The following is a 15278-nucleotide window of genomic DNA, read 5'->3' as shown; positions in this document are numbered from 1 at the left end:
ATTATCACGTTTACTGCAGCAGGCTGTGGCTAGAATCCCCCCACTGCTTTCTGTGGCTGATTTATACAGCAGCGTTCTTAACTTTTTGCAACATTACATCAGTAATATATGATTTGCACTTTATTTTCTCATTAATCAACTGTGTTAAACTTGCATCAGTATAAAACTTGACCATGCGAGCTTTCTCTTAACCGCTTGAATGAACTTTTAGCTCAAAACTTCTAACCAAATCTAAACAGTAGTTAAATGCAACAAGTGATATCCTATTACTAAGTGTTACACAAATAAAAAAAAATTCATTCATATTTGTTTAAAAATTTTGTTATTTTCTGGTGATATCTTTTAGTGAGTGTAACATTGTCTTAGAAATAAAAACTAAAAGTGTATGAAACTTTTTTTATATCACCAGAAAATAACAAAATTTTTAAACAAATAAGAATTCTATGACAATAAGACTTTACAGGACAAATAAGAATTAGTGATCTCTTTATTAAGTAAAAAAAATATTTGAAATAAAAGTCTTAAAATATTTGAAGTTGTATTATTATCCTTGACAACAAGTCGATATCTTTTATTGTTATCTTTAAAGGTAAGAGTTTTACAAGTTAGCATTAGCGTAGATGTATTTCTGCCAATTGACATCTTTCTCTTAATAAAATATGTCTGTGACACTCTTGTGCCTAAAATTTCCCCTTGTTAAGATGCCCAACACAAGTAAAAGTACTGAGTGTTGTAAGAGGCTAAAAGTAATTCGGTCTGTCTTCATGATCAAATAATTTTTTTGAATAACAAACAAAAACACGCTCATGAATATTATCAAAGGGATATAGTCAGCTAAATGTTTTCAAAACTAACTTAGTGTGTGTTTTAAATCAGTTTTCTCATGTGTTTAGAATGATTTTTGTTTTGTTTTTTATTTTATTTTCAAGTCCTTAATCGTATGTTTAAGTGTAAACCGACCATGCAATTTCAGCTATTCTATCACAGCACAAAAAAGCTTTCTTTAAGCGTAGCGTCGAACTAAAAACGAGTTTACTTAATTTTAAATGAAAACTTAGTACGGTCCATTAAAAAATCATTAAGTTTTATAACAAAGTTAAATTCTAATTAACTAAGTTATTATTTATCTTAAGTTGAACGAAACTTATTAAACATTCGTTTGTTTTGTTGTTGGTACTTAAAAATTTAGGTTTTATCTGCTAAGTTCTGTTCATTTTTTAAATTAATCATATATGTTTTTTGTGGTGCGCAAAATACTGTAATGATTCATGGTTTGCTAGGCAACAAACAAAAATCTTTTTTTTGTGTAAATTTGAAAAAGTTATCCAACTAAACTTTGAACAATCTATCGAAATTCAAAATATGTAAAATCCCTTGAATTGCTTCGCGCAGAATAACATAACTTCTGTAGTAAACTAAACTTCAAAAACTTGATATGAAGCTTTAAATGCGCTACAATCACGGCTTTCTGCCAGCCAGTTTTCGAGTTGTTTTTTTTCAAATTGCAGTTGTGGGTCCACTGTGATAAATCTCAGTATAACAATTTTTAAATTTTGGTAGACGTTGTAATTTTTGTAAGAGTTTCTTTTGAACAATATATTGAACAACAAGACATCTTCAAAATTTATTCTAGAATCCTTAAAATAGTATTGTCCCGCAAATGATATAAATGTATTCAAAATTATATTTATTAAACCAAGGTTTGTTAAGTGGGTAATACCGCCTCTTAAGGGGCGACTTTGGCTTTTAGAGAGCAGTAACAAGTAAGGCGGGGAAAATATAAATGTGTAATATAGCGGAGATGTCCAATAAAACGGATGGGGCGATTATTTCTTACCATTCTGCTAAATGGGCGATTAAGAAAATTTGTTTAGGAAACCCTGCCTTAGACTGAACCTTGCGGTACGTCAGCATCAACTTTTTCACATATTTGTTATCACCCCTAACAAAAAATCACAAATAGTTTACTTTTAGCTTGGTATGGTGTAAAAACTGATAAGAGTTTTTCTCTTATACCATAGAGTTTTTTAGCACTTTTAAAAGCTTTATTTAGCTCCAGTAAGCCTGCATATACCGCTTTATCACTTGTAGGAAGTACTTCTTCAGCAAACTCGGACAATTCTAAGGTGTTACAATCGCCCTCTCTGAAAACAAATGTCTATTTGTACCATAGTTGTGATCTAAAAACTGATCGATATTCATTTTCTTGGTATACTCACAATTCCAACCCGAGCACAATTATAACCACAAACTTTTTTATATATCTTTGTTACCCCTAACCCTTAGTCAGTATCTTTATTGTTATTGTTGTTTTAATACTTTACTTTGAATTAATCGGGTGAGTATTGATCGTTTGGGGATTGATTTGGGTTGAAATTGTGCTGTCTTCATTTTCTTACGTTAAGAAAACTATTTTAAACGCTTTTTTCATAACAAAATGTAATATATACTCAAACTAATATTTTTAAAAGTTTATTTTATTTGTCATAGCAAAAAACATATTATTAAAATTGCAAATAAAACTTGTTTTCGATTCAAGTAGATTGGCCTCACTTGAATTTGTTTATACATTTATCATTTTTAATTAAAAACTTAATTTAATGAATTTAAAAAATTTCAATGCAATAGTATTGAATTATATAAACACTGTGTATGTGAATTTGTTTGATCGTTATGTTTTTAAAAAGTTTGCTACGTTTGTATTAGTTTTTAATTTATAAAATATAAATAATAAATATTTCTAATTCAGAAGAAAGTAATATTAAAACTTATAATAATATCGTTATGGATGAACAAACTAACGAAAGTTTTATTTCGGACAAAACTTCAACTCGTTTTCTTACCAGAGTTGAAAATGGTAATATTGTATACAAACCGATGGATTACACTGAAAATGATGTTTTTGACCGTAGAAGTGATCCAAATATTCCGGACAAAACTTCAACTCGTTTTCTTACCACAGTTGAAAATGGAAATATAGTATACAAACCGATGGATTACACTGAAAGTGATGTTTTTGACCGTAGAAGTGTTCCAAATATTCCGGACAAAACTTCAACTCGTTTTCTTACCACAGTTGAAAATGGAAATATAGTATACAAACCGATGGATTACACTGAAAATGATGTTTTTGACCGTAGAAGTGATCCAAACATTCCGGACAAAATTTCAACTCGTTTTCTCACCACAGTTGAAAACGGAAATATAGTGTACAAACCGATGGATTACACTGAAAATGATATTTTTGACCGTAGAAGTGTTCCAAATATTCCAGACAAAACTTCAACTCGTTTTATTACCACAGTTGAAAATGGAAATATAGTGTACAAACCGATAGATTACACTGAAAATGGTATTTTTGACCGTAGAAGTGATCCAAACATTACGAACAAAACTTCAACTCGTTTTCTCACTACAGTTGAAAATGGTAATATTGTATACAACCAGCTAGATTACACTGAAAATGGTATTTTTGACCGTAGAAGTGTTCCAAATATTCCGGACAAAACTTCAAATCGTTTTCTCTTACAGTTGAAAATGGTAATATTGTATACAACCAGCTAGATTACACTGAAAATGGTATTTTTGACCGTAGAAGTGATCCAAACATTACGAACAAAACTTCAACTCGTTTTCTCACTACAGTTGAAAATGGTAATATTGTATACAACCAGCTAGATTACACTGAAAATGGTATTTTTGACCGTAGAAGTGATCCAAACATTCCGGACAAAACTTCAACTCGTTTTCTTACCACAGTTGAAAATGGAAATATTGTATACAAACCGATGGATTACACTGAAAATGATGTTTTTGACCGTAGAAGTGTTCCAAATATTCCGGACAAAACTTCAACTCGTTTTCTTACCACAGTTGAAAATGGTAATATTGTATACAAACCGATGGATTACACTGAAAATGATGTTTTTGACCGTAGAAGTGTTCCAAAAATTCCGGACAAAACTTCAAATCGTTTTCTTACCACAGTTGAAAATGGTAATATTGTATACAAACCGATGGATTACACTGAAAGTGATGTTTTTGACCGTAGAAGTGTTCCAAATATTCCGGACAAAACTTCAAATCGTTTTCTTACCACAGTTGAAAATGGAAATATTGTATACAAACCGATGGATTACACTGAAAATGGTATTTTTGACCGTAGAAGTGATCCAAATATTCCGGACAAAACTTCAACTCGTTTTCTCACCACAGTTGAAAATGGTAATATAGTATACAAACCGATGGATTACACTGAAAATGATATTTTTGACCGTAGAAGTGTTCCAAATATTCCGGACAAAACTTCAACTAGTTTTCTTACCACAGTTGAAAATGGTAATATAGTATACAAACCGATGGATTACACTGAAAATGATGTTTTTGACCGTAGACGTGTTCCAAATGTTTTAGACTATATATACCATTAAACAACTTAGATGTACACAGAAGTTTTTATCCCGAGTAGGCCAACTGCTTTGAAAAAACTTTTATATTTTAGTCGTTTAACAAAAACAAAACTGTTGATGAGTTATATTTTTTTATGTTAGAGTATTTTAATGAATGTACGTTTTCCTCATATATGTAAAAAGTACAAGTAAGTAAACATTTTTGTGTTACTTTTCAAAACAACTCAATTTTTGTAAAATATAGTGTTTGTTACTGGTGTAAAATTCCTTTAGAAATGCAGCGTTTTCAGTTTTACTTACATTTTTGATTGCATTTTTCTTTTCAAGATATATCATGTAAGTTTTACTGAATATTGTAATGTCAAGGTTTAGTTCTAAATGTTTTTGAAATTAAATTTGTAGTCTATATAACAAAATAAAAAACTAACTAATCTTTTAACAAAGGTTTTGTGAGATAAAGTAAATATTACAATAAAAATGTTTAAATAAAAATCAAAACAAAACTATTTCTAAAACTTTTGCTCGTTTTGATTATTCTTAATTCTTAATACCAATTCTTAATTCTATAGCTTAGTTTAACATAACAGTAGTTGAAAAGCGTGTTTTGAAAAATTTTCTACTTTGATAAAAGTTCGATGTACTTGTTGATATATTTTATTTAAAATATAGGTTTTGTTGTCTATAAGTGCTAAATACATTAGAAGCTCTTTTAAAAATAAAACTTCTAGGTGCGAAAGAACTTTTATAAAATATTACACTTTTAAATTTGTTTATCTATTAAACTTTAACAAGTTTTAACTGTTGTTCCAGAATTTGTATTTATCAAAAACAACCACATGGTCACATTATAAATCAGGAAAAATTTTTAAACTAGAAAAAGTATAAACGACCGTGGTGGTTCTAAATCCTATGACTTTTTTTTTGGAAAGCTTAGACGCCTGCCTACCAAAAACTAACAGCCAATAGCATGTTTAAAATTATACGTATGAAAACTAAAACTCGACCAAATGTGGTTTAGTGAACGTTTATGTATTGTTTAGTAATTCACTAAATTTCATTTGTTTTTATTTAATACTTTTAAAAGAATCGGTTCTTATGTGCTTTAGTGAGGGGCATTAAGATGAAGCGTGAAGACTTAAGATTAAAAGTTATAGTAAGATCGATTAGGATTGGAATTCATATATAAAAAAATTAATGATCAGTTTTCACTGCTGTTTTATTTTGCATTAAACACGAATAAACGCATTTACATGCTAATTAAAAAATAAGTAAGTTTTAAAGCGGTTTAGTAAACAAAATCTAAAAATTGTAAGTGTTTAATCAGTTGGATTTCGTATATTTTTTCAATGGGAGCGGGTCAGAATCGCATGGCGTCAATATTGCATGGTGCGTCATTTTGGCACGGTGCGTAACTTTGTCACGATGTGTCATTTTTGCACGGTGTCAATTTAGCACGGATGGTCACTTTAGAACGGCATCATTTTAGCAAGGTGCGTCATTTCAGCACGATGGGTCATTTTTGCACGAAGGGTCACTTTTTCACGGCATCATTTTAATATGGTGGGTAATTTTCGCACGGCACTATTGTAGCACATTGCGACTTTTTAACACAGTTGGTCATTTTTGAAGGGAGCGTCATTTTTGAATGGTGTTACTTTAGCACGAAGTATCAATTCAGGTGCTAGCGTCATTTTTGCGTCTTTTTTTTAGTTCTTATGTATTTGCTTGGAGCGTTTTTTTAACAGTTAAGTGATCGTAGTTTTTGCACAAACTAACCCGTTTTAAACCTATATTTGATAATTTTTTTAAAACGATAGTATAATTATAAATGTTTAGAACTACGCAATATATAAGACACGTGTTTGAAAACTAAATCAAAAAATTAAAAGTAAACATGCATTAGATAAGTAGAAAAATCAAGCTTTGTTTGTAAATTTTGTTTAAAATCATACCAATGATTTTTTAAGTGTAGTACTAAATTTTTTTGACAACAGTGTAAAAGTATATATAGCAAAGCTTAATGAACAAATATAACTCAAAAGATTAATCAAACATACCTTTTTTTTTTCGATTACGTAAATAGTTTTACTAATATATCTATTAAAATAAAATTATTTTTAGTTCAAGTTATTATTCAGTTTTCTATTATTTCAGTATTATAAACTTTAAAGCAAAGTTAAATTTATTTCTGTTATTAAATATCTAATTATGTAATTTTAAGTTTTGATATTAACTATTTAACAAAAGAAGTACTTTAGTTTTTTAAAGTTGTAGTAGCTCAAAATATTGATTTTAAAATTAAAATTTTAATTCATTGAACAAAAGTTATAATATTTTAATTTCCTTTTTTAGGTTTCACAGCTTTTCATATGTATTTATGTGTTTGATGAAAGGCTTATAACGAAAATGCTGTAGAAAAAAATAAAACTAAAATTAAAGATTTTTTTTAAGAATATATAATTAAAAGAAGACGTTAAATGAATAATTAGTTTTCGAATATTTTTGGTGTTTACATAAATTAAATTTTAAAAATAAAACTTAATCAACACGTTTCTTTGTAAAATTACTTAAAATTATAAGTTTAAGCCTTTATTTCTACGTTGTAAAACACAGACTCATCTAATCCACAAAATAGTAATGTTGAATGAAATCTAATTCAATAAAAAATAAAATATTATTGTTTTAAAAGGTAAAGTATAAAATTTTTAAGTTTTTTGGTCAACTTAAGTAATTTTATAAGGTTAATGCTTGAAAATTTTTTCTTAGTTTTAATAAACTTTCTACTCTAAATAAAATTTAGAACTCGAGAGTTTTACAAATATTATAATACCATATGATATATATAACTAAAATAAAACTAATTACAAAACCAGTAAATAATAATACACTAAAAGTCTTTAAAAGCAAACTTTAGTTTGTTTTTAAAACAAATTTTCTTTTTTTTATATTTTTGAGTTTTTTTTACAAACTTTAAAAAAACCTAGCTTTGTTTTAATATTCTAGGTATAACATCATATTGATAGTTAATTATTTTTATTTTCTTATCGTGTTATTTAATTAAATTTAAATGTGTATGATTTGAAAGTAATAGATTTTAATGTTTTTACATTTAATAACAAATAATATTTGAAAGAATGCTTTTACAACTCCAAACTACTATACAATACAAATAGTACACATCACCTTTCGATTACGTAAATAGTTTTACTAATAAATCTATTAAAATAAAATTATTTTTAGTTCAAGCTATTATTCAGTTTTCTATTATTTCAGTATTATAAACTTTAAAGCAAAGTTAAATTTATTTCTGTTATTAAATATCTAATTATATAATTTTAAGTTTTGATATTAACTATTTAACAAAAGAAGTACTTTAGTTTTTTAAAGTTGTAGTAGCTCAAAATATTGATTTTAAAATTAAAATTTTTAATTCATTGAACAAAAGTTATAATATTTTAATTTCCTTTTTAGGTTTCACAGCTTTTCATATGTATTTATGTGTTTGATGAAAGGCTTATAACGAAAATGCTGTAGAAAAAAATAAAACTAAAATTAAAGATTTTTTTTAAGAATATATAATTAAAAGAAGACGTTAAATGAATAATTAGTTTTCGAATATTTTTGGTGTTTACATAAATTAAATTTTAAAAATAAAACTTAATCAACACGTTTCTTTGTAAAATTACTTAAAATTATAAGTTTAAGCCTTTATTTCTACGTTGTAAAACATAGACTCATCTAATCCACAAAATAGTAATGTTGAATGAAATCTAATTCAATAATAAATAAAATATTATTGTTTTAAAAGGTAAAGTATAAAATTTTTAAGTTTTTTGGTCAACTTAAGTAATTTTATAAGGTTAATGCTTGAAAATTTTTTCTTAGTTTTAATAAACTTTCTACTCTAAATAAAATTTAGAACTCGAGAGTTTTACAAATATTATAATACCATATGATATATATAACTAAAATAAAACTAATTACAAAACCAGTAAATAATAATACGCTAAAAGTCTTTAAAAGCAAACTTTAGTTTGTTTTTAAAACAAATTTTCTTTTTTTTATATTTTTGAGTTTTTTTTACAAACTTTAAAAAAACCTAGCTTTGTTTTAATATTCTAGGTATAACATCATATTGATAGTTAATTATTTTTATTTTCTTATCGTGTTATTTAATTAAATTTAAATGTGTATGATTTGAAAGTAATAGATTTTAATGTTTTTACATTTAATAACAAATAATATTTGAAAGAATGCTTTTACAACTCCAAACTACTATACAATACAAAAAGTACACATCACCTTAAAAAACTGATATACAAATTAAAAAAAGATGTTAAATTTAAGCTTAAACTTTATAAATTTAAAGTATTAACACTTTTTTTCAATTAATAGTTATAAAACTTTCATAAATCTCCTTACCTTTAAAAAGTACTCCGAAACACTTTAGTTCATGCTAAAATAACGCTCCGTGCAAAATTAACCCACCGTGCTAAACTGACTACCTGTGCTAAAGTGACGCCGTGCAAAAGTGACCCTCTATGCAAAAGTGACCAATCGTGCAAAAGTGACGCACCGTGCTAAAGTGACGCTATGCAAAACTGACCCTTTGTGCTAAAATGACGAACTGTGCAAAAGTGACACACCGTGGAAAGTTAACGCCGTGCAAAAATGACCCTCCGTGCTAAAATGACGCACCCTGCAAAAATGACACACTGTGTTAAATTGACGACCCGTGCTAAATTGTTGCAGTGTTATTCTGACACCAACCTGTTTTCAAAGTATCAAAATTTTTTCGTTATACGTTAAAATGAAAAAAGATTTAGTGAGTTACTTTATTTTAAGAAACTAGTTTCGTGTATGAAAACTTCTTTAAGTTTTAAGTTGAGCATATAAGTTTTAATTAATGTTTTCACACAAATTTAAAAAAATTACCATAATAGTGAAATATATTTGGTTTTACTTCTAATTATTATTTTTGATAATCTTTTTAAACTAAAGAACTTTTATTATAAATAAAAACTTACAATTTCGAAAAATATACCTATAAAGTGTTAATTTATGCACAGTTTATATCTGAGCAAAAAGTGTTTTACAAACTTTAGTTTCTGATTTAATATAAGAAAACCGTTTTATTATTGCAGAGTAGTATCATAAAAAGACTAAAATTCACCAATCTAATTGCGTACGTGCAAATTGAAAATTCAAAAAACATTCTTAACTTTTATTTTTAAGTTTGTAAGATTTTTAGTTCAAACTATACTTAAGTATTATATGCCCAAGTTAAGTTTGTACGTCTCCCCTGATTAAATTCGGTATACTTTCTTAAAAGTAACTTTTTTAATAAGCTATAAGATATGTTTTACATAAACTAAACCATTTCTCGGTAATTTGAATATGTGCACAATAAATAAAAACACAAAAAATTGTGCAACCCATGTTTAAACTACTTGAAAATATGCTGACTTTTTTTCACCATAAACTCGAGAATACCGAGTTATAAGTTTAATTTTTTTTGGGAATATCTAGTGTAAGAACGCAGTTTGCCGAGTGCCGACCCCTGCCGTAAACGATCAATTGAAAAAGACAAAGTTTACGAATAGTAGGCGTCTAGCGCTAAAGTTACCCTACAACCTTGTAGGTCGCTCAGATGTTAACCCCAAGTTAAAAAGTCCTTGAAAATATGCTTTTAATCATTAAACGTTAAAATATATATTTATTTTGATCATTTAACTAAAATAGAATAAATTCTACTAATTACAATCTTTTTAAAAATACTTTAGCTTTTGTTTTTATGAAATTAATGTTAATAATACTAGGAATTAAAGTTTATTTATTACTAGATATTACATATTGTAAGGGTATAGGTAAAAATAAAAATATGATTAAAAGTTTTCTGTTCAATAAAACTAAACAACGTTACTTTTACAGTTGATAGACAAGTAATAATAAAAAATAATCAAATTGCTACAAAATTACATTTCTGTTTGGAAAATCTGATTTATAACTTTTTATGCTAGCAAATAATGCTTAGAACTCAATACTTATATCAGAGCTTTCGACTTTGTTTATTTGATTTAGACTTATTTTCTATTTCTTATTTATGGTTTTTACTCATATTTTCCATATTTTTGTAAATAAATAAGTTTACAAATTTAAAAATTAAAGGGTTGTACTGTATTTGATTCATAATTTATAATATTGAAATAAATAATTAAAAGTAGATCTATAACCGAAATAAAATACAAAGATACATCAGGTCTTTTGAGTAAAATATGGAACTTTTATTTTTCAATCGTTTTTAAATTAAATAATACATGATAGTAGCTTTATTTGAAATATAAGTTTTTATAATACTTATACTTAATACAACTACGATGTTTTAGTAGCTCCTGTGTTACCAAAGTTTTTTAACTAGTTCTAATTATAAAAATAAACCTTTTTTTAAAAGATACAAATTGTTTAATCATGCATTTTATTCAACTTAAACTTAGTATTTTAGCATTTTGATGTTCAAAAGTAAGCATTGTTATATTTTAACATTAATATTCACCAAAAAGATTTAAAATGCATTAAAAAATAATGAAACTTTAACTAATTACAATTATAGTCATATTAGTATATTACTATCTTACTTTTCAATTTTTAAGCATATTAACAAATTCTATTTTAGCTACTTTCTACTCTTTTAAACTAAATTAGCAATTTTTTTATATACTCCATAAAATTAAACAGTTTTTAAATAAAAGCTCATTATTTGTCATATAAAATATATATCTATAAATCAACTTTTTTTTGGCTAGTTAAATTTATTTAGTTTGAAATTAACACGCAATGGACTTGTTAGTGAAGTTTGAAAATTATCTTGTAAAAAAAGCCCAACAGCTATTGCAACAAGTAGATGTTTACATTAGAACATATGTTGGATCTGACGAGGATACAGTCCCTCTTCTAGGTCGTCAGGTAAAAGAGTTTTATAACAAGGCTTTTGCAAAAGTAAAAATGAAATTTGAAAAGGACGGCCAAATTCTTATGAAAGCATGCCCGGAAAAAAGTGAGATTATTGAACTGATATTGGAGAGAGAATCTCAAAATTTGATAGATCTTCGAGATTATAAACTAACTTTAGCTTTAGATGCCTATGCTCGAACGTGGCATAATAAGGTGTCTTTTCTTAACTGGATTGATAAAAATCCCACTGCTTAAAGTCATTAAACGAAATGTTAATGGCTTAAAAAGTCTTAATACTTTCCGGTCTTTAATCGAATTTATATGTTTTTATTAAGTCATGTACAATGGTTTATTTCATAATTGAACTTTCAGTTTTTACTGAGTTTATGTTTATACTGTCTTAACTTTTTATGCTACGTTTTTGTTCGGCGTACACTTTGGTTTTTTCATAAAAAATGATTTGTTTGTATTCTCGTTTTGCATTATATGTAAAACATGTTTTGTTGATGGTTGTGTATGTTTATAATAACTATTGTTATTTCTTATTGCATTCTTCTTAATGATGATGAATGTTTTCGGAGCTCCTGAAAATTTTACAACTTCTGCTACAAATGCTGAAAGTTCTACTACTTCTGTTAAAAGATTCTGAATGTTTTATAGAGTCTGTTACAAATCCTGAAAACTTTACTAATTCTGCTAAAATTTTTGAAGGTTGTCCCACTTCTGTTACAAGTCCTGAAATTTTTTTTTAACCTGTGATACAGTTTCCAGTGCTTCAAAAAGTCAATTTATAAACAGCACTATATTTTACCAAAGCCCATTTATTAACTCAAGTTTCAGAACACAATATGTAACTAATGTTACTGATGCTGAAGTTACTAAGGTCATTTAGAAGATAGCCTTAAACCATCGCAAGAAAAACTGTCTGCAACTATAGGTGACTGTTTTAAGTTAAATAATAAAATTGATTTGAGACACTAAAATAATTTATTTTAAAGCTCTTATTTTAAGTTTAGAACTTAATTGATTAATATTGTTAGTGTGTTTTAACAAAAAATAGATATTAGTATTTTTGTATCAAATCAAGTAGATAATTAAAAGTGTTATGATGTATGATATAAGAATACATGATGCATTTTTCAGAGTAAAAATTGACCCGGAAATATTTTGTTATTGTTGTACATATTTAGTTAATTTTAATTCATTTTTTTAGGTTGTATTGCTCCTTCATCCTTCATCCAGCATCTATGTGTACAAAGTGCTCAAGCAAGTACATCCCGACACTGGAATTTCCAGCAAGGCTATGAGCATCATGAACTCTTTCGTCAACGACATCTTCGAGCGCATTACCGCTGAAGCTTCACGTTTGGCTCACTACAACAAGCGTTCAACCATCAGCGGTCGCGAAATTCAAACTGCTGTTCGTCTGTTGTTGCCCGGTGAGTTGGCTAAACACGCCGTCTCTGAAGGTACCAAAGCAGTCACCAAGTACACCAGCTCAAAATAAATTCAAAATCAGGTGAGAAGTCCGGATGTATTTTTGTATGAAATCAAGTAGATAATTAAAAGTGTTATGATGTATGATATAAGAATACATGATGCATTTTTCAGAGTAAAAATTGACCCGGAAATATTTTGTTATTGTTGTACATATTTAGTTAACTTTAATTCATTTTTTTAGGTTGTATTGCTCCTTCATCCTTCATCCAGCATCTATGTGTACAAAGTGCTCAAGCAAGTACATCCCGACACTGGAATTTCCAGCAAGGCTATGAGCATCATGAACTCTTTCGTCAACGACATCTTCGAGCGCATTGCCGCTGAAGCTTCACGTTTGGCTCACTACAACAAGCGTTCAACCATCAGCGGTCGCGAAATTCAAACTGCTGTTCGTCTGTTGTTGCCCGGTGAGTTGGCTAAACACGCCGTCTCTGAAGGTACCAAAGCAGTCACCACGTACACCAGCTCAAAATAAATTCAAAATCAGGTGAGAAATCCGGATGTATTTTTGTATGAAATCAAGTAGATAATTAAAAGTGTTATGATGTATGATATAAGAATACATGATGCATTTTTCAGAGTAAAAATTGACCCGGAAATATTTTGTTATTGTTGTACATATTTAGTTAATTTTAATTCATTTTTTTAGGTTGTATTGCTCCTTCATCCTTCATCCAGCATCTATGTGTAAAAAGTGCTCAAGCAAGTACATCCCGACACTGGAATTTCCAGCAAGGCTATGAGCATCATGAACTCTTTCGTCAACGACATCTTCGAGCGCATTGCCGCTGAAGCTTCACGTTTGGCTCACTACAACAAGCGTTCAACCATCAGCGGTCGCGAAATTCAAACTGCTGTTCGTCCGTTGTTGCCCGGTGAGTTGTCTAAACACGCCGTCTCTGAAGGTACCAAAGCAGTCACCAAGTACACCAGCTCAAAATAAATTCAAAATCAGGTGAGAAATCCGGATCAAGTTGGATCCATAAAAGGATCAAGTTGTGCCAGTGGAAGTGCTCACTGCTACCATGAGACAGCTGAAGGTGAGGGCATGTGGGAACCAGTTGAGAAGGTGAAGCAACTTGCATCGGCGTTGAGGCGAGACTTACTTAAAAAGTGTTTAATGTAAGATTTCGGTGTTTAATCGATTTTATGCGTTGTTATTAAGTTATTGTATAATGCTTTGTGTGTTTATGCTTATACCGTGTTGTTGAATAAATATTGACTTGTTTGTAAACTCGTATTATATTATGTATAAGATACAATTTGTTAAGAATTATCAATGATTTTAATAACTCCTTTGACCTAATAAGAATATTAAACATATGCAAAGATTAAGTTTGCTAAAATATAAGCTAGTTACCTTGTTTAATATCTGATTATTGTATTACAGAACTTATAAAACTGAATGACATAGAGAGCTTGACTATTAAGATATCTTTTATTCAACGATTGTTACTTAAGCTAACACTTTTTCTCCTAGAGGATCTTAAGATTTTTTAAGTAACATTGTGCTATAAGGATAGCATAAAATAAAATCTGTTTGAAGATATTATAGTAGTAATAGTGAAACATATAAAAACAGTTTTTTTGGCATCCATTGTTTTATTATACAATACACTAAATTCTTGATTTATAAATCAGTGTTAAAAGAAATTTAATTTTAAAAGATCTTTCTTAACATTTAATCTATTTCGATAAACTGTAATTAAAAATTTTGATCAATGGACTTAGTGTTTAGATTAACTATTTTAGCTACACACCAGAATTATATTTTATCTATCATAAAAAATAAAAAAAACATCAACGGTTTGCTCTTTTGTATTAATAAAGTGTGTATGAAGAAGAAAAATATACATAAAAACGGAAACAAAACATAAAATAACCTTTAACTCGGAACAATTTAACAATAAATAAAAATGGTATTAAAATAAATAAGAGCTATAATAAAGTATTGCTTAAAACGATATAATTATGATTAATGATTTTTTTTTATATGGAATAAAACTGTAAATCTATACCTATGTTTTTAGATTTAAGTATGAGATGTTCAAGCAAGTAAACAAACAGCAAAAGAAAATACTAAAATTTATTACTACATGAATATTACAGTAATAGTCATTTCAAAACATAAATTTTTTTTTTTTCATTTTCACTAGTTACTTAAAATGGTAATGCAACTAAAACTTTAAGAAGTAATCAACATATTAAGCAACTGAATTAAAAGTACAAAAATATTTTGTAATTTTTAGATTTTCTATACACTATCATATATTTTGTGAATATACATATATAAGAGCTTTTTAAATTAGTTAACTTTATTTGTTCTACCTAGAAACAACAAATCGTATCTAAAACTACTCATGATGAGTAAATTAAAGATTAAATACGGATTTTTATCGTTTAAAAATGTCTTGTTAT

At 27.8% G+C, this 15278-nt stretch overlaps 1 protein-coding gene and 1 pseudogene across 1 annotated transcript; both read left to right on the top strand.

Moving 5' to 3' along the window:
• The first annotated feature begins 11243 nt into the window (after positions 1–11243).
• On the top strand, positions 11244–13335 carry LOC145835224 (histone H2B.1/H2B.2-like; annotated as a pseudogene).
• Positions 13336–13404: 69 nt separating this feature from the next.
• Positions 13405–13803, top strand: LOC145835214 (histone H2B-like). Its single transcript, XM_082942777.1, is given in 2 exon segments — positions 13405–13440; positions 13510–13803. Coding segments are annotated over 2 exon segments (330 nt in total).
• Positions 13804–15278: the final 1475 nt, after the last annotated feature.

Source organism: Thalia democratica, chromosome 1 (assembly GCF_965202585.1).
Source record: "Thalia democratica chromosome 1, ktThaDemo2.hap1.1, whole genome shotgun sequence".
Lineage (NCBI taxonomy): Eukaryota > Metazoa > Chordata > Thaliacea > Salpida > Salpidae > Thalia > Thalia democratica.
The sequence above is the reverse complement of the archived record's forward strand: the minus strand, read 5'-3'. Positions and strand labels throughout refer to the sequence as shown.